Raw genomic sequence first — 19,187 nt, forward strand, 5'->3', positions numbered from 1 at the left:
GTGAATCACTTAAAAAATTGGTTTACAAAAGTTTTAAAATATGACAATTTTCATTTTTTACGATTTTTGCCGATATTTGTAGATTAAAAAAATATTCATTTCAAAGTACAAAATGACATTTTTAGAAAATAAAATAACTTTTATGTCATATATTGTTAACAATATATATAAAAACACAATATAGAAAATAATGTTTAGTGCTTCAGTGTTATCAGATTTGTTTCGGTGGAAATGGCATCAAAAAGTAAACGCAATATTTTTAAAAGTGTAACATGTAACGTGGTAAATCCGCGATTTAAATCACAAACCTACAAACTGTAAATAATCGAATTGTGTCTAAAAATATAGGTATATTGCTGCCATTCATTTAACTCAAAAAATAAATGTCAATAATACTTACAATGTACAATAAGTTCAATATTTTCTATAAATTATAGAATCCAATGTCTATATTTGAAATTGTGAAGAAAGGCAAAAAAATATAAAGTTTTACTATTTAACATTCTCTTATCGTATCGAACTAAAACAAACCGCTGGTAACCGTATTTCTTGCGCTTATGTTCTGCCGGGAATCTTTTTCAGCACGCGAAACTGACGCACCTTTGTTCAGGAGAGTGATTTAACGCTGCCAGTAGTGCCCCGAAAAAGCACTTGGATTTACCGTGTGCGCAGTAAACAATGAGATGACTGTGGCTCGGGCGCGGATGCAGGAACTAATACGGACCTACCGGAATGTAAAACGCACCGCGATGGAGTATTTACTATACTCCATAGCAAAAATTACTTAAAGCTTGTTACTGCAACAGGTTGTCCTCATTGCTTTGCTTTTATGTTGGATCCGTATACGTATAAATTACTGATATCACTGTTATAGTTCAAACGCACAGTTTTGTCGTACCCGCGCTAAGCTCAGCATAATAAGTACAGTGAAATTCCATACAGAGCAAATACAAGACAAAAAAATTTATAAGCTTTGACGTCCAAAGTAAAATTATTAAAATCGACTTGTCAAGAAGAAATAAATAATTTTAATTCAAATTTTTCCACTTCTTTTACCATATACGCTTGATCACTAGTCTTATCTATTAACATAAAGAGTAGTAAATAAACCCGCCGTAAAATGTGGACAAACGCTAATAAAATAAAAAATTCCGACAGAAAGTTATTTTATTCATAGCGAAGCTTCGATTTCAACTTGAATTCTTACTAGGTCTCGGAATGATTGCAAAATTACGTTTTCACCCGCGGTAAATATTCCCGCAGCCTCCACCGGAATCGGTCGGAGTCTCCCGGATCACGTCGCGCCTGAGAATTTCCCCTTCCGTCGATCCGTCGTGCGTGTCGCGCGAGGAATTTCATCGATATCGCCGGCTCTTATGCGAGCGGCGAACCAACCTAATGCTCGATGCTCGCCTAAAAAGAAATCGGATGTCTCGGAGAAAAACGATCCCTTCTCTTTCTCCGGAAAGCTCGATCTCGCGTCTACTCGTGCACGTTCGCGCATGCATCCGTGCGAACTTACGTACGTACGTATAGGTGCATTTGCATGTATAGTATACGGATGAGAGTACTTACAGGGACGGCATTTGTACGCAACCTCGAGGTACTTTCGTAATCCGGGACAAGGATCACCTTGAAAAGTCTTCGGGTTAGTGTTGAACTTGCACTGCCGCTTTTTCTGACAGACTCCGACCACCATCTGCAACAGTGAGTGCTGACGCGTCAATGAGAAAATCTGTTCATTTTGCGATCGGAATCGATGAGAATTGCAAAATCATTTTATATCTTTTCTGATCGAGCAACAAATTATATCGCTAACGAATGTTTGCAGTTTTAATGTAATATTCTATGAAAGTAATATCCCGTACATCTTTTTTTAATTGAATGGTAAATTAAATTAAATCCCGCTGTATTGGATAGAAAATTTGCATTAAGGTAAAAGAAAATCTTTTAGCACAATAAGTTGCGGAGATGATTAATAATTTATAGTCACAAATATACATATGTATTATTTTAAATTACCGCAAAATTGCTAAAATTGTAATTAAAATATCTAAAGGAAAAAAATATCTAAAAAAACACAAGTTGTTAAAACCTTTTAGAATTCTAAATAAAAATCTTAAAATTAGCATTAATTTATTATACACAGATCACTGAGAAAAAGAGAAGAAATTTAAGAGAAGTTAATCGGAATAACGTGAACAAACAGATGACCCAACGGAATAATCTAGCTCGATGGTGCTTTGAAGTCGAAGCTTGAAATTACAGTGATTGTACCCTTTGCCGCGTTTATTGCAACGGCTATAAAGGGTATTCGTCTGGATAAAAAAAAAAGAGTATATCAGCAGCGGTGGACAAACTGTGACAACTGCAACTGAATCAGTTAGCTTTTACATGAAATAAAAGCCTTAATTTTGTGGCTGAGCGTTTCCCCAATGAGTTTGAGTTTAAAATGAGATTATTTTTGCTGTTTTATAAAAAGCTGCCGGACAAAGTAAAACTAATATCGTTCGGGTCAATCTACATAACGAAATCGTATGTCACATGCCAATATTTGCGTGGAATGCAAGAATAAATCGACAAGATGAGCGATGGGCTTCGTAGAGTTATAAATAAAAATGCTTGAATTTTTAAGTTTGAATTTTTAATTCTCCAACATCCTCCTGACAAAGGATAAATTGTGAACATTCGGATAAAAAATATTAAAGCAAAAGGGTCAGTTAATAAACGGTTACGAACTTTTAACAAAAAGTGAAATAAAAATCATGTTGCAACTTTCGCCGGAAACGGAATGCCGGGAACGCGTTTTCAACGTTATCCGGAAATACGACGATGGAATCCTGCGGAAGATAAAACGGAAGAGATAAAATCGCGAACATGAGCGTCGTAAAAGAAAAAAAAAAAGGGTTCTATCGGTTTTTTAATTAAGAAAATTTCCACTTGAAGCTTGAGCTTTCAAAAGCGAGTAACATTATCCTTCCATGCTTCTGATAAGTCATCGGTTATTCGATACTGTTTGGGTGATATTCGCACACACATTTGGTGATATTCGCCGAGAATTCCTAGGATTCCATTTTCAATCGGCTAATTGCGTGCGAAGGCTCGAATTACAATGCCTCGTTCAAGCTTGATTACGTTAAACGCAATTTAATCGGGTTGTATGGGCGGCATCTTAATGAAACGTGTAGTAATTTTAATCGGGATACCGCGCAGGTCTATATCATAAAATTCTATGTCATAGAATAAAATACAAAAGTAAAAATGCAACTTTTCGAAACGAACGCGAGATGACTTTAAAGAAATTTTACAAATCTCAGCCAAACAAATTAATTTTTTCATGTTTTAATTTATGTTAATAGAAAATGGTTATGGTTATCTCCGTTGCATGTTAATACACTTTTTGTTCCCGGCTGAATTCATTTACGTCCGATAATTAAATATCGATGAACACACTGACGAAAACGCGGAAAGAACGTTCGTTTTAATAATAGTAATATCCCCTGAGAGGTGCAGGAAGACAGAAGGAAGACTTATCGTGGGAAATGTGGAAATTACGTTTCCAGGTTTCAAGCTGCTACACCGACACATTCGCATTGGGATTCTCGCATGCGACTCGATCGCGTATGTGCTCTCGCATATGTACGATATCCATCTAATTATCGGCTCTCCGGAGTTTCCGTCTTGGGCCATTCTCCTGCATTTCACGTGCATGCGGTGAGGGTAGGGTACTCCAGTGGGAGAAATCGATTTTCCGCGTGCGTCGATACATTCTGACCGTTTCTATGTCGTCCGTCACTATAAGTAAACGTTTACCGTTCCGTCGAGCAACTTTACCCCAGGGGCCAAAGTCAGGACGCGTAATTCCCTTAAACCGCTACGTTTCTCTCGCTTGTTGTACGGGGACCCGATACTGTAAACTAACAAACCAATCACAGCCCAGGTCGGACCATCGGCTTGATATTAGTCGAGCTACTGCGTTTCGCCATAAGGCAACGTGATTAGCAGTACACAGAGACCTCGTTATATTGTAGGAGATATAACGCTCGCTTGGAGTATTATTTATATGTGATGTGCGCGATAGGAATAAGAACTTCGGCTTATAGCGTCGCAAACTAAATGTACAAGGCGCCACGAAACCAACGTAAGTCCTCAGGGCGATAAAATCGAACTATAAACTGGAAGGATCAGCATATCGGATCTCAATCTTTGGAGTGGAATACATAGACGTCTGACCTCGCAACAAAGCCGGGACCGTAAAACGTTCTAGATTCTAACTCCCTTGGTCCCTGCCTCAGTCGACAAACCGATCTCCCTTTATTCAGCTCTACTCCTAATTCCGTCAAAGTCTACTCGTGTTTCGTAATGTTCGCCCGTTTATACGTAAATACCTCCGCGACTCCTCGTTATCGATATTTGCACATCCACTTCAGCCTCCGAGCTTCTCCCTTCGGTCGCGATTTACATACGTTTCTCACGGAAGAACGCGTCTACGGATGCGCGCGAGCGCCTCCGTCGCCTTTATTCCGGCAAGCCGCGACTTTAGATTCCTACCTCCTTATGGAAGCAGCGACGTATGTCGCCGAGAAGTTGCGCAGAGGGTAAGCACTCGCGCGGAAAAGCCCTTTCGCGAGATTCGAATCGCTCGGCGAGGCACGGAGCCACTTTCGAGTCGAACTCTCCTTATGGTTCTGCAGGGAATACGCCTTCATTCAAGGATACGCCTTCCCAGCATCGAAAATTCCCATGCAACCTGCACCGGGAAAAGTACCGCCGCCGCGCTGATTCGTTCACGTGCACTCGTGCCGGAAACGCTTCCATCGTGGAAAACAGGAGCGTCATCAGAGCGAGGAATTTCTCGTGTGCATTGCAAGCAATGGCGCGAGCGATCGCGTAATCACAATGTAGTCTCGAACGAATCATACGTCAATTCTTTTATAATAAATACGGATATATCTACATTTAACCAGACATGTATTTACAGCACACTTTATCTCGCGTTTCGATAAACATGTTATTATTAAACCAAATCAAAATTAGAAAAGTTGATGCAAAGAGAAAGTTCATTTTTAGAATTATGATTAAATTAGGCTTCTTGTATTTGAAAACCTCATTGCCGCGTTATTTATTTATTTTATAATGTTTAAAGAAAATATATAAAATAACTTATTAGCGCGATAGTAATATGTTTTGTATAAGTATCTTTATATTATTTTTTTGTATAAGTATTTTTTATATTAATCACTTAAAATAATTTATATAATTTCTAAATGCTCTTGCCAATTCAATTTACAGTTATACGAATTTCTACTTGTTAAATGTTGTGTTTAATTAAACAAATTTAAATTTTACGTAAACTTAGACTCAAAAGCGATAAATGGTGAAGAAAAATCTTCTGAAACTCCATAAAATGCCCATAGTTATGATCCGACCCATGATAAATATGATCCGACAGATGTGAGAACATAGTAAATAGATTACGAACATTTTACTACAGACAGGTATATTAAGCTGGCTGAGCCATATCATCAGAACACATCTCCCGGTCTCTCCCCGTCTCTCCCCGTCTCTCCCAGTTTCTCCCCGTCTCTCCCCGTTTTTACCCGTCTCTCCCGGTCTCTCCCCGTCTCTCCCAGTCTCTCCCGGTCTCTCCCCGTCTCTCCCGGTCTCTCCCCGTCTCTCCCCGTCTCTCCCCGTTTTTACCCGTCTCTTCCGGTCTCTCCCCGTCTCTCCCAGTCTCTCCCCGTCTCTCCCCGTCTCTCCCGGTCTCTCCCCGTCTCTCCCGGTCTCTCCCCGTCTCTCCCGGTCTCTCCCCGTCTCTCCCCGTCTCTCCCCGTCTCTCCCCGTCTCTCCCCGTCTCTCCCCGTCTCTCCCCGTCTCTCCCCGTCTCTCCCAGTCTCTCCCCGTCTCTCCCCGTCTCTCCCGGTCTCTTCCGGTCTCACCCAAAAAATTTGAAGGCAAAATAAATGTTTAAAAAATGTTTTAATTATTTATATCACCGGAACTCTTTAGAAAATTATTGTACGCGTCCGTATCTATATGGGAACTGCGTTAAAAGAAATAGAACTGTCGATATTCGGCCAGCATCTCACGTCTAATCCTCAAAATTCAAGTTTTCCGGGCAAAATAATTGTTTAAAAAATGTTTTAATTAATTATATCACCGGAACTTTTTAGAAAAGTATTGTACGCGTCCGGAACTATATGAGAACTGCGTTAAAATAAATAGAACTGTCGATATTTGAACAGCATCTCACGTCTAGCCCTGAAAATTCAAATTTTTCGGGCAAAATAATTGTTTAAAAAATGTTTAATTATTTATATCACCGAAACTCTTTAGAAAATTATTGTACGCGTCCGTATTTATATGGAAACTGCGTTAGAAGAAATAGAACTGTCGATATTCGATTAGCATCTCACGTCTAGCCCTCAAAATTCAAGTTTTCCGGGCAAAATAATTGTTTAAAAAATGTTTTAATTAATTATATCACCGGAACTTTTTAGAAAATTATTGTACGCGTCCGGAACTATATAAAAACTGCGTTAAAATAAATAGAACTGTTGATATTTGAACAACATCTCACGTCTAGCCCTCAAAATTCAAATTTTTCGGGCAAAATAATTGTTTAAAAAATGTTTAATTATTTATATCACCGGAACTCTTTAGAAAATTATTGTACGCGTCCGTATTTATATGGAAACTGCGTTAAAAGAAATAGAACTGTCGATATTCGATTAGCATCTCACGTCTAGCCCTCAAAATTCAAGTTTTCCGGGCAAAATAATTGTTTAAAAAATGTTTTAATTAATTATATCACCGGAACTTTTTAGAAAATTATTGTACGCGTCCGGAACTATATGAAAACTGCGTTAAAATAAATAAAACTGTTGATATTTGAACAACATCTCACGTCTAGCCCTCAAAATTCAAATTTTTCGGGCAAAATAATTGTTTAAAAAATGTTTAATTATTTATATCACCGGAACTCTTTAGAAAATCATTGTACACGTCCGTATCTATATGGGAACTGCGTTAAAAGAAATAGAACTGTCGACATTCGACCAGCATCTCACGTCTAGACCTATAAATACAAGTTTTCCATCAAGATAGTTGTTGAAAAATACTTTCTAAATTTTTTAAATTAATTAATTTTGTCTATCTGAGATGCCAGTTACACCAAATCCACGTGCGCAGACGTATACGCATATATACGTATGTTTTGTAACAAAAAAAATTTTTTTTTATTAATTTAATCATTAGAACTATTAGGACGTCTCTAAACGATAGAACTCTATAGATTTAGTCTTCTCTGTGGTCGTATATTCAAAATACGGTGAGATGCTATTATGTGATTTTGGAAGTTAGCATCTCATTTATAAAAATTTAATTAAAATAGGTAATTCAACGGAACTATTGTTGAAACCTATCAAGAACTGTAGAACTATGCTGAATGCAAGTAATTCTGCAGTTTTTTTATGAAATGCTAAACTTTGAGATGCTAACTTCACACACGTGAATTATTTTGCTTATTATTTGCTAGCCTTTAGCGAGAAAAAAAATTTTTTCTCACCAAAAGATAGCAAATAATTAGCAAAAAATTCATGTATCGATAATTCTTTAATTTATTTAGTTTATATACGATTTTAATATTAAGCTATCTAGCCCCTGGTTTTTTTTTGCTAGAGCAAAAAAAATTTTTTTTCAGCAAAAAATAGCAAATAATTCCAATGTAGAAATTGATGTGTTTTGATAATATAACTCAGCCAGCTTAATATACTTACTACTATAGACTTGTTTTATGAGTCGACCTATTGTTGAGAAACTAAATAAATCATTCAGGAAGAAGATACTTCTGCGGTAGACCATAGATACTTGCACGATTTTGACCCGCTGGACTATCGACCATTGGTTTTCTCTGCCGTATATACGTTACAATCTGCCTGCAGAAAAGAGCGTTATAAATCCCGCTGAAAACATTATAGACAGTCATTGGCGTAAAGCGGGTTATCAAGTGCATCGTAAAACTATACCCACTACTTTACGGTTCGACATAAGTTTCTCTTTGGAAAACAACAAAGATTCTATTTCTTAATACAATTCCGGCAATAATATATCACGCGTACATGTTAAAGCAAAAAAAAATAAGACAAAGGTCAAATTTAATGAAATTTATACCTTGAGGAGCAAGCGTCGTGGGACGAAACCGTATAGTCCAGCGGGTAAAAAATATCGCGCAATGCGCAAGAGAAAGCGTAAATCTCGTGAAAAGCAAGATCTGCAGAAGAGGATAGAAGATCGTCGACGAAATAAAAGAGTTACTCCATTTTCACATTCTAGTGGGATCATACGTACAATAGTTCCTTCCTCGGTCAGTGGAATATGAAATATGAAATCGATACGCGGACCCGCGAAAACCGCAAACCGATGGATACCGGCAGAGATTTTTATTGTATACCAAAGATAAGTTATTATATCGCAACACGAATAAAACGTCACTTTTTTACGTGAGAGTATATAAACGGCGACCATTCTGAATTATCAAGAGACGTCTGATCCTTTCGAAGACCGTTGCTCAATAATGTTAACGTAAATCTAAAACTTTCTTTGTTATACCGTCCGTAACACCCGAGTTTCATCACAAAGAGCACAAGTTCAGTTTAAAGAAATCGCAAAAGATCGCCACTAATTTTTGTGCTCGGTTCTCACTTGAATTAAATTAAATCGTCACTGACACAAACGAATAATTTAATATAAAAAAAAGAGTCTAAAAACGCATATACTCTAAGAGAACACCTTACTGACAATCTCGTTAAACCGCTTCCACCCTCGTATCTTTGGCTCGCGCGGCCTCAAACGAATTTGTCAGTTGCACGCTCCGAGAACCACAGGGGTGCCGTTTTCAGGTCAGTTGCCATTATTTCGCGAAGCAAGATTTTAGACCAGCGCGGGACGTATCCCTTTTCCCGGTCTCGCGCGAGAGCCATAATTGCCAGTGAATTAAGCTCAAAGAAAACAAGTTTTCGTACGAGCGCATTCTCCGCGGACTTTTCTCGTGGGGTTTCTTCCCGCCGTTGCATTCCTGTTGAGAGAATAAATCGTACACACCGATGCTCGACTTCCCGACTTGCTCGATTACCATTCCCGCGAAAATTTCGCGAGAGCTCCTTTGACGATGTTTACAGTTACAGTCTGAGTTGCGTGTTTACGTCGTCTTTTGACGTAGCTTCTTCCCTTAGTTTCGTTCAAATCGAACTCACTGACAATTTTGAAAAATTGCACAAACAAAATGAAAAATAAAAGCAGAGGCGAGAATATCATAGCTGCAACATGGAATGTTACAGCTTTTTAAATTTAAACACGTACAATAAGTTTTATGTGTAAAAGAATTTTTTACTGAGTCTCTCTATATTCAATGCGCGCGTGCAAACGGAAAAATTGATTAAAATCATCACAATGGGGCAATCTCGATCTCATGTAAAATCATCCGAAAGATAAGAATGACTGCGCCCTGATTCATACACAGGTTCAGGCGTTCAAGCGAGGTTTACGATGCTTGAAGCGTACGAAGGTTAACCCAGAAGAGGTGGAACTCAGTTTACGATTCTTTCCAGTTCGGTACTCACACTAGATAGAACGAGAGAAAGACGAAAGTGGGATGAATATATCATCCACGCCCTCCTTCGGATTAGAATTGAGGAGTTCGCGAAGAGCTAATAAATGTAAAACATTGAATAAAGTTTCGGAGCAAAGAGGAGAAACGAGAGTGTTGTGATAGAAATGGAACAAGCGTGAATGGCGGCGTAAAATCTCTTTCAACTGTATCAGGGTGGAACGAGCAATCGTAACGATGTCGTGATGTTATGAAACGGATATAACGCATCCTATATTTGATCGACGTTAGAATTCTTCGGAACTTCCAAATTTAAGCGGCTCAGATTGAACGGGAGTTTGGACTCGCGGAACTTCCTTTCCGCGGGGGCTGAACAGGCAGAATCAGAAGATAATCGGAATTTAAAGTACGTCCAAATATTAAACTTTCCGCAGAAGAATGGAATCATGCCTTAGCAAGTTTAGCAAATTTGCGAAGTTTGTGCGCTACGTCATTACACAAGAAATACCTATGTGATCAGCCTTTTAACTTACGACAGAAAAGAATATGTCAAGTCGCACTTCAACATTGGCATAGTTTAACGCCAACTTTTATGATAAAATTCAATATTAACGTTAATATATAGTCTTTAAATTGGAGTCAGTATATCATTCGTTGAATAACAGTGAATAATTTCAATGTTATATTTTCTGACATATGTATTGTGTTTTTTTAGTGATAGTTACTGATAATAATCACAATTGTAAGTAGAACATCGCAAATTAATAAAACTTCACTAATTCAGACTTTAAAAAATTTCTAATGTTATTATTTAACTTAAAAAAAAGTCATCTTATTAGCCATAATAATTGAATATGTACCATAATCAATTAAAACCTTTAATTATTTTTAAAAAATAAAAAAATGTTTATACTTTAATTGTCATAAAATTTAATTTTTTTTATGTTCTCTAAGTCAGATAAATTAATTATACCCAATACGCTCATGCTGTAATAATTTTCAATAAGCTTAAAAATGATTACTCTCCTCGATCAGCATTTACCTGCGGAATTAGTAAATTTCATTGGCACATACCTGCACTGATTGTGGCCAGATGCATGTATGATTCGTCGGTTTGTCCCCTGCAATCATCGGAGGAACGGACGAATTGCATTTGGTGATGCCGTACATTCCCGTTCTTCCATATTGAGCGTGCTCGACAAGGATAGTTGTACCGGGCGGGCATTTCAACGTCATCGTTTCCTCGTCGCAAGCCGCGCGTTGATAGGTCTTCAGGGTGCCTGACAACAGGGCTGTCCAGTTAAAAATAGAAAAACCGCACAACGCGAGCGACGTAAAAATAGAATTAAACGAACCATTGCCAAACGGCAAAGTGATATATAAATCGAGCAAAATTGTATTAACGTTTTAATTGACAATAATCGATACAGACGGGGCGGAAAAGTGAAATATTAAATAAATAGACGCCGCAGTGAGGTGCGACATGGGAAATGGGGATGAAAGATGTTCAAACCGCACATAAATTATGGAAGGGCACAAAAGAAAAGTGCAGGTGGTCGCGTATCGAAAATCGATCGATGAGTTGTAATGGCGTCGCCGCCGCAACAGTGATCAATTTAAAGGGATTTAGAGTAATTAACGAGTGGATCAGCAGGGATTGGTTCGTTCGAGCGGGCACGGATGTATCAATGGCGCAAATTCGTCCGTGAAAGCAACGTCGTTTCGTTTACACACGATACGCGGTTTAACATAGCGTAGCGGGAAGCAGTCGACATTTGCGGAATTTAACGCGGAGATCGTTCGTGACGATGGAGTTTGCGGACGGAACCGCAGACGGTACCGGCGTGTAAATGCAGATTCGCGCGATAATTTCGCGAGTGGCGTCCAATAAAGGGCGGGTACGGTCGCAAAAGTTTTCGAGGAAATAGTGAAGTGATTGTAACGGTACATGATAATAGCCCGTGCGAGATAACCCGTAAAATATACGATAAAATACGGAGAATGTCCATTCAGTTGTTAATAATTTACAAGCGTTAGTTTATACAAATAATAATTCATAACAAGTTGATAAGATGATAATAATAGGTAACAAACGAGGTAATCATGCAATATTTTCAACAATAAATATTCATAGATAAACGCAAGATTTTCAAATAAATTAAGTAAATATGTCAACGTATATGTATGTATGTATACATGTCACCAATATGCATTAATGTGTCCCCGCAATCACCATCACCGTAGAGAGTCGTCGTTATCACCAGCAAGTTATCAGCAGCGCCGTGGATGAATACGGGCCCATCGTCATCGTCCCGATGTGAAACATGAAAAATAAAACAGATAAAAAAACTTGTTAGTTATGTCGTGAGCAGTCACGTACGAGATGCGGAATATGCAAATTCTTCAATATTTCCTAACGCCGGCAGGAGGAATTGCGCACGAAGGAGCGAAGTCGATAATTCACGCGGCGACGAAGGAACATCTGTCTGACCCGATATTGGTCGTTTCTCCTGCGACGAGGCGTTCGTGGTTACACGGCGGTAAAGCGTGCAATACGCTTCTCAATTTTATTAAGTAAATTTGTAGAACTAAAGAAGATCCGAAACCATTTTGATTATTCCGATATTTATCGCAATTATATTACAAGCACTTTTAATACTCTCGTAAAATATATTAAATACTTTAGAAGATTTTTCGCATAAGACGTAATGTTTCCATGCGGCATCATCTTTTAAGCGTTTTAATATTTTATTCTCGTATTCTAGCGCATATTATTAATTATATTCGTTATTTTATCGATATGAAAATCAGTCTTTAATTTTAATATTAAATTGTCCAAGTACGAAATGAAGTATTCATTATTATTGCGAATTATTTTTGGGGAAAACCTTTAATATAAATTCTTTAGCAACTAAATGTGAAAAATGAAATTATTAAATTGTCTAGGGCCAATAGTTAAGTTCTTATTTCAAGACTATCTCAAGTAATGTATGAAGATGCTAATATGACTCTATAATTAATTGATGACATCTTGAAACAATACTTAAGATAATCTTAGATATAAGATTCAACTGTGAATGTCGATCTAAAATATTATTAAAAACATTATTTTGGACAACAATAAATGTTATATTACACATTTTTTAACGTATTCCATATTATAATCTACATAAAATATATAAAATTAAAGCGCATGTATGGTTTTTAAAAAAGATTGTAATATAAAATGTATTTGAACCAATGAACCAATATACTAAGATAATATATAATCTGTGTAACTTGTGACATTATATAATTCATTGCCTTTTCCATCAACGAGATTTGTAATAATGTCATAACAACGCTGTGAAGCAGAGTGCTTCTCAACATGGTCCGTACATTGTCTTGGTAACGACCAAGTCTTCGTTCCAGCGTCTAGATTATATGCATAAAGCCGAGCACAAAGAGTAATGCATACAAACGATTGTTGCACTGGCAATAACAAACCTAGGTCCGCTATTACATTCCGTGGTCCTCTTCGCGCACGTTCGTAAATCAACGACTACGAGCATGCAAACTGTAAAGCGCTGAACTGCACTAGCAGCTACTTTGGATCTTCGGGGGACCGCTGTAACTCGACTACGTGATTGGAATGACCAAGCAATTCGATATGCCCCTTGATCTCCGAAGGTGAAGAATGCGCGTGCACAATTCACAGGCAAAGAATGTGTGAAGTTTCGCGTATCGCAATTCGATTAGATTTAATCGAGTAAGTTTCTTCACAAGACTTCTCTCTCCATTTCTCTGTCTCTTACAATTTCCTCTTTTCTTTTTCGCTCTTATATATACTGAATAAACATTGTTTTTCATTCTTATATTGTATATTGAAATGATCACTTTGTCGCCACGTATGTAGGTTATCATTATAAAAAGAGTACAAAGAGACTTTGATCAGTAATGACATGAAAATACTGAAAAAATTTTGCATAACAATTCTTTATACTATAGTAGTTATTTGTAATGCTCACGTCACTCTTTGTAGTTCTTTAATCATAAAAAAACACATTCTTGTGTAGATCTCAACAAGGTACAAAAGAATTGGTTTTGAAAAGACATGATCACCGATTTGACAAATTAAGTATTTAAATTTCTGTTATTCTATTTATTAAAAAGTGTAAGTCTAGAAATTATTACCATTTACTTCCAATATTATTTTAATTTACTTTCCATTTTCAATATATACTCATGTTCCCTTATATGTAATTATAATAAAACGAAAGATTTCACATTCTATTTCTGTCATGTGTGTTTCTAAGAATCGAGGATATACTATTTCCCATTTTCGCAGATACTCGTTATCATAATCAAGTCAATCAACGTCTATTCATTGCTGCGCACGTATGTACATGCTAGTAACGTATAAATGAAAAAAGATTTATGAAAATCCTACGCGCGAAACATGCTCTTATTATCAAAACTGGGTTAACGACAGTCTCGAACAACACCGTATTCTGATTTATCTTTTATAATTATTATGAGAGCTCGTACGGAAATTAAACGCGGGATATCGCGGATTAATCAAGCTTAATGACATTTGCATATTACTACTGTGCTTTAAACATGAATGATAAATACGCATGCAGAGTTATTAACATCATTAAAAATATTGCAAATTAATATATATTTTGCAATTAAGACCATAAAAGTCCTAGATAAGAAAACTTATGTGCAAAAATAGACTTATTTTATTATTTTAAAAAATATAGATTTAAGTTGTACTATAATGTATTTTTTTTCATTCTTACTCTGTATTTATTACTTCAATTTTAAAAAATTATATCAAAATTACTTAAATATTGCTCGGAAACAAGTTTTCATTTTAAAAATTCGGGATTTATATGTATATATTACAAAAGAAGTATAAATAATTATTTTGTGCTATATTTACCGAAAATTGTTTATAAAAATACTTCGTTTTTTGTACGCTTTAATATGAAGCGCAGCAGCTGTACTTAAGGAGATGCTAAACTGCTAGTCAAACTTGATCGAGATCGATAATGTAGAGTTATTCCGTGCACATCATTAACAAAATTTTGTATGTATTTCTTTTATAGATTTAAAAATTCTTTTCCAAAATTAAACTTCATGTATTAATATCAGAGCTTATGAATTGAATTTTATATCAAGACTTTTAAAGAATTTTTTCACATTGCTCTTTTCAGACACGAAAGTTTCGTACTTATTAAATTTTTTTATTAAAACGCCTATACGCTCAATCTGAAAGCGTAGTATTGTTCCTAAATGTTTGTTTCACTTGGTCCCAGGCTTGATTTGTGCGTACAAGGTCTAAAATTTTTACATCAGACACATTTTGTTACGAGTCGACGCCAGAAGCCGACAATTTAAAATTTTTTCGTCGTTTTTCCTACAAAATCGTTACGGCCCGGTTTTATTATCATCTATACTTTAATTCTAGAGAAAGATTTTTAATTTTGTAAATACAATTAAAAGATTAGTGAGAAATAAAATTATCGGTAAAAAAGGACAACTTTAGCATTCCCTTAAGACGATTCTTTTTATTGAATGTTCTTTCCCAGACCGTTCGATTTCGCTCTTATCCTGTCTCCCACTTACACGAACATCGCACACTTTTATGGCGACAAGCTGTAAAATAACTCACGGCTACGGAAGTAAATTGTTGTTCTGGTAACGGATGAACATGAAAGCGGAAGTAGGACTGTGAATTCGAATGTTTATTCAGTTGCAACCTTACGAGCGTGACTTCCGCGGGGAGCGCATTATTTAAAAGGTCCATTTATCGAGTAGATCGTATATCGTGTATCGAATCGAAAAGGCGAGAGGACAAAAGCTTGGAAAACAGCTTGTAAATTTACAGCTTGACATGAATAGCACGTCCGTTCTCACTTTTGGCATGTCGTTTTACCATATGATTCTCATTCCCACTCCCAATTAAGCAATATCATTTCACAACGTACTTTTAAGATAATTAGTAGTTATATTATGAATACGTATAATTATTGTATAGTGTTTAAACAATTTCAAATTTAATCCAAACATATAATACAAATAATAAACTAGTTTTATTTCGGTCAATGCATTAAGCAAACATACCCACATTATTATAAATAGAAAAGTCATGATAAATTTGTATTTTGTAATTGTAACTGCACAACGAGTAACATAATATTTCGCGATGAAAGATTAACCCAAATCGAACGCGCGCGTAGAGATATTTCGACTTAATTCGTCCGGCTAATCCAAGGTTTAAGGTTCCTCGAAACGAAGCTTACTAGAGGATTAAAGTATCGTTGATCCAAACGGATACCATGGAGCAATGTAAACATGCTGGAGTCCAGCAAGGAAGTTGGAGAATAATGACCGTACTAGTTTCACAACAATCGTGTACAAATATAGTAATCGTGATGAAAGTCTTATTAAAATATAATGTATAATAGGATGAATAATAAGATGTATAAAAAACAAATTTATTTTTTCATTAAAAAAAACAAAAAATTTCTTTATATTTTCTTCTTATATACCTATAGCTTTTAAAATCATCATAATAATATAAATATAATTTTAATAAACAAGTATATATATAAGTCTAATACATTTATATTATCAAGCAATGGTAATACTATCAATGCGACATTGTCACGAAAATTATTAAAATATGTTTTAAAAAATTAGCGTAAGAAAGAAATATAAAACGTCTTTATTTCATTATTAATTGTAAACTGTAATTCGATTACGTAGAAATAGCTGTTATGCTCTTCTGTTGCAATCATTATTACAATAACGTCCATTTGATTTTGATTACTGTACTAATTAATTAAATTCTCCAAACTTTCACGACATACGCCAACGGTTACGTTTCGTAGGTACTACTCACTCGAAACTTCTCTTGAATTTAATTGCACATTAATGCGCGTTTACGAAACCACACAAAATATAACATTTATGACATTTAAGATTAATTCACATCAAATTAACAAAGGATCGTAGTATACTTGATAAACATGTTGCTCCTCTGACACTTGTTTGCAAAGGTTAATCCATAATGTTAACGTTAAATGTAAAGTTAATTGTTAAATAATCACTTATACAAATAAACCAAGTAAAATTTAAACTCACAATTCACGTAAAATATTTTTCTCGAAAAAAAAACAGCATTAAATATCTTATTATTGTTATTATTAATTTAAAACAATGACGTCTAACATACATTTCATAAAATTAAAAAAAAATAATTTTTATCATATTTATACATTCTTTACATTAATTATCAAAAAATATATGCAAAATTGTTCAAATATTTCGATGCTTAGTTTTTATCTTGACGTATAAAATTGTGAAGAGTTTTATTTAAAGAAATTACTTCCGTAATAAATTTAAACTGAACTGCTAGCTATAACCGTATCAATAAGTAGAGATTATGAGAGAGCCAATTGCAAGTTGAGATTTGCAGCCAGATTCGATCAATGCCCGATCCGATGGTTTGATCGTTACGAAAACCGTCGGAAGACGTGCCGTTCGAGTTGCTTACGAGGCAGCTTGTACAAAACTCTGTCCGTACTGTTCGTTCTGTGGAACAACTAAAATCTGGAAACGATGCCAACTTTTCAGAACTCAACCAGCTAGAGCATTGCAGCCATTTCTACCCCTTCCCACCTTTTCTCTCTCTCATTCTGTCTTTTTCTCTCTTGTCATTATACGAGTGCAGCCACTCAGACCTTTAACTTTTTGTGCTTTTCACATTAAATGACAGTCACAAGTGGCTTTACAAAAAACTGCGACAAGAACGAAAAACAAATCAAATTTTAGACTACGAATCAAAAGTAATCAAACTTCAAAAGATCAAACTGCTGTTAATGTTGTAATATTTGTAGTGCAAATTTGATTAGACGCACTAGTGCGCTCTTATGCATATTAAAGCGTTATTTATAATCAACTTAAAGATATGTATTTAATATTAATACATAAACAAATTAATCGAATATCATAAAATCTTCAATATGCTTTATTATGCATATTGACAAAATACGTATTTTATCATTCGAGATATTTGAATTAATTTTTTTTTTTTTAATTAGATCAGTGTACAAGTGGCTTTTATGTGCACCAAAGACATATAAAAAAAAACAGAATTTTAAGAACTTTATTTAACGTAAAATTTAATTCATAGTAATATTTTATTGCATAGTTACAAAGAGAAAAGGCTAATGATTGTATGTTATCCTGTCCGTTTAAAATTATATGTATATATGACTTCTTTGGCTGACTTTCTCTATTATTATGTCAAATAAATTATTTGAAGAGTGAATAGAAAATTGTCTTAAATTTTATAAGCTTCGAATCGAAGTCCGTACAATATAGAATTATTGAAAAATATTTTACCTTTTCTCTTTATGCGGCCAAAGTAACTTCAGGTTACAAAACAAATGTAATAAAATCATTTAACTTCGCAAAAAATGCAATTCTCCTACGCGTCCAGCATAAAAATACATAAAGTATGTGCTTGAATATACAATTTTGTACACTCAGGTGTATTTTGAGATGTTTTCGTATCGTAATTTTTTTTAATTAAATAATTTAATTAATAATAAGTTCTGCAAATCTCTGCATAAACATTCACTGGGAACAAGTAACCGAAAATTTTCAGCAATAAACTAACGTTCCATTTTCCTCGTGTAATAAAAAAACGAAAAAAATTATTAATAAATTTTGCCATCGCATTTTACGTACGTCTGAAAGGTGCTTGAAATGCAAGATGCGTTGGCAGATTTAAAATGTCAAAGAGAATACACGTGCATACGATTACTGATCATCGCCTACACATTGTCAGAAATTAATGAATATTCTTGATGAAAACGTAATGCAAGATCGATCTAACAGTATTTTCGATGCGCGCTCGTGTATTTCCAATCAATCTGTACTTTTGTATTTTCAACGAACTGCGTTTACGTTACAATGCATATCCGCAACGCGATACGTCGTTAAGCGATCGCGATGCTGACAGAAAAAATCGTAAACTGAAAGACGCGTGCGCGCACAAATTTATGCATTAATTGAAAATAGACATCTATATATAAAAGCACTTTATCGGCAGCGTGAGTTTTAAGCTGATACGTCGGGACAACGCGCGTATAAATTGTTATTGATCATTATCTATATAGCCGGGGTTAATGGATATTTTCCAGCCGGGCATAATAACGCATCGAGGAATATGAGTGCGCTGCGCTCGGATATCGTGCCGTTAATTTAATATCCCTTATTATGTATAATATTATTCCAGCGAAACTGACATGCAAGTTTTAAATATTAATTAATTGTATATATAAAAAATTAATCGCATATCTTTTTCACAGAGAAATCCATCATATTTCTCAATCATAAGATATTAAGTACATGAAAATAATTCCAGATATATCAAGTTTTATAATACGATAAAACCTGTTTAAAAATCGTACGTTTATTCGACACTACACAAAAAGCATTTTTTCCATTCACATGAAAAGTAAATCTGTAAACCAATAATTTTATTGTACCATCCATATCTTAGTGCAACTTTTTAACACAA

The 19,187-nt window shown here is 35.4% G+C and overlaps 1 protein-coding gene across 3 annotated transcripts in view; it reads right to left on the reverse strand.

The window, feature by feature from the left end:
• LOC105837387 (protein eva-1) overlaps positions 1 to 19,187 on the reverse strand; it is a 139,779-nt gene that overhangs the window by 51,790 nt on the left and 68,802 nt on the right. For 2 of the 3 annotated variants that reach the window (XM_012682135.3, XM_012682136.3), the window contains exons 2-3: positions 10,682 to 10,899; positions 1,576 to 1,714 (exon numbers count right to left, since the gene is read on the reverse strand). In XM_012682135.3, the coding sequence (XP_012537589.1) occupies positions 1,576 to 1,714; positions 10,682 to 10,899 (357 nt within the window). The remainder of the gene's footprint in view (positions 1 to 1,575; positions 1,715 to 10,681; positions 10,900 to 19,187) is intronic. The other variant, XM_036286276.1, reaches the window with a different exon arrangement.

The sequence above is a fragment of the Monomorium pharaonis genome, chromosome 4, assembly GCF_013373865.1.
Source record: "Monomorium pharaonis isolate MP-MQ-018 chromosome 4, ASM1337386v2, whole genome shotgun sequence".
NCBI classification, from domain to species: domain Eukaryota; kingdom Metazoa; phylum Arthropoda; class Insecta; order Hymenoptera; family Formicidae; genus Monomorium; species Monomorium pharaonis.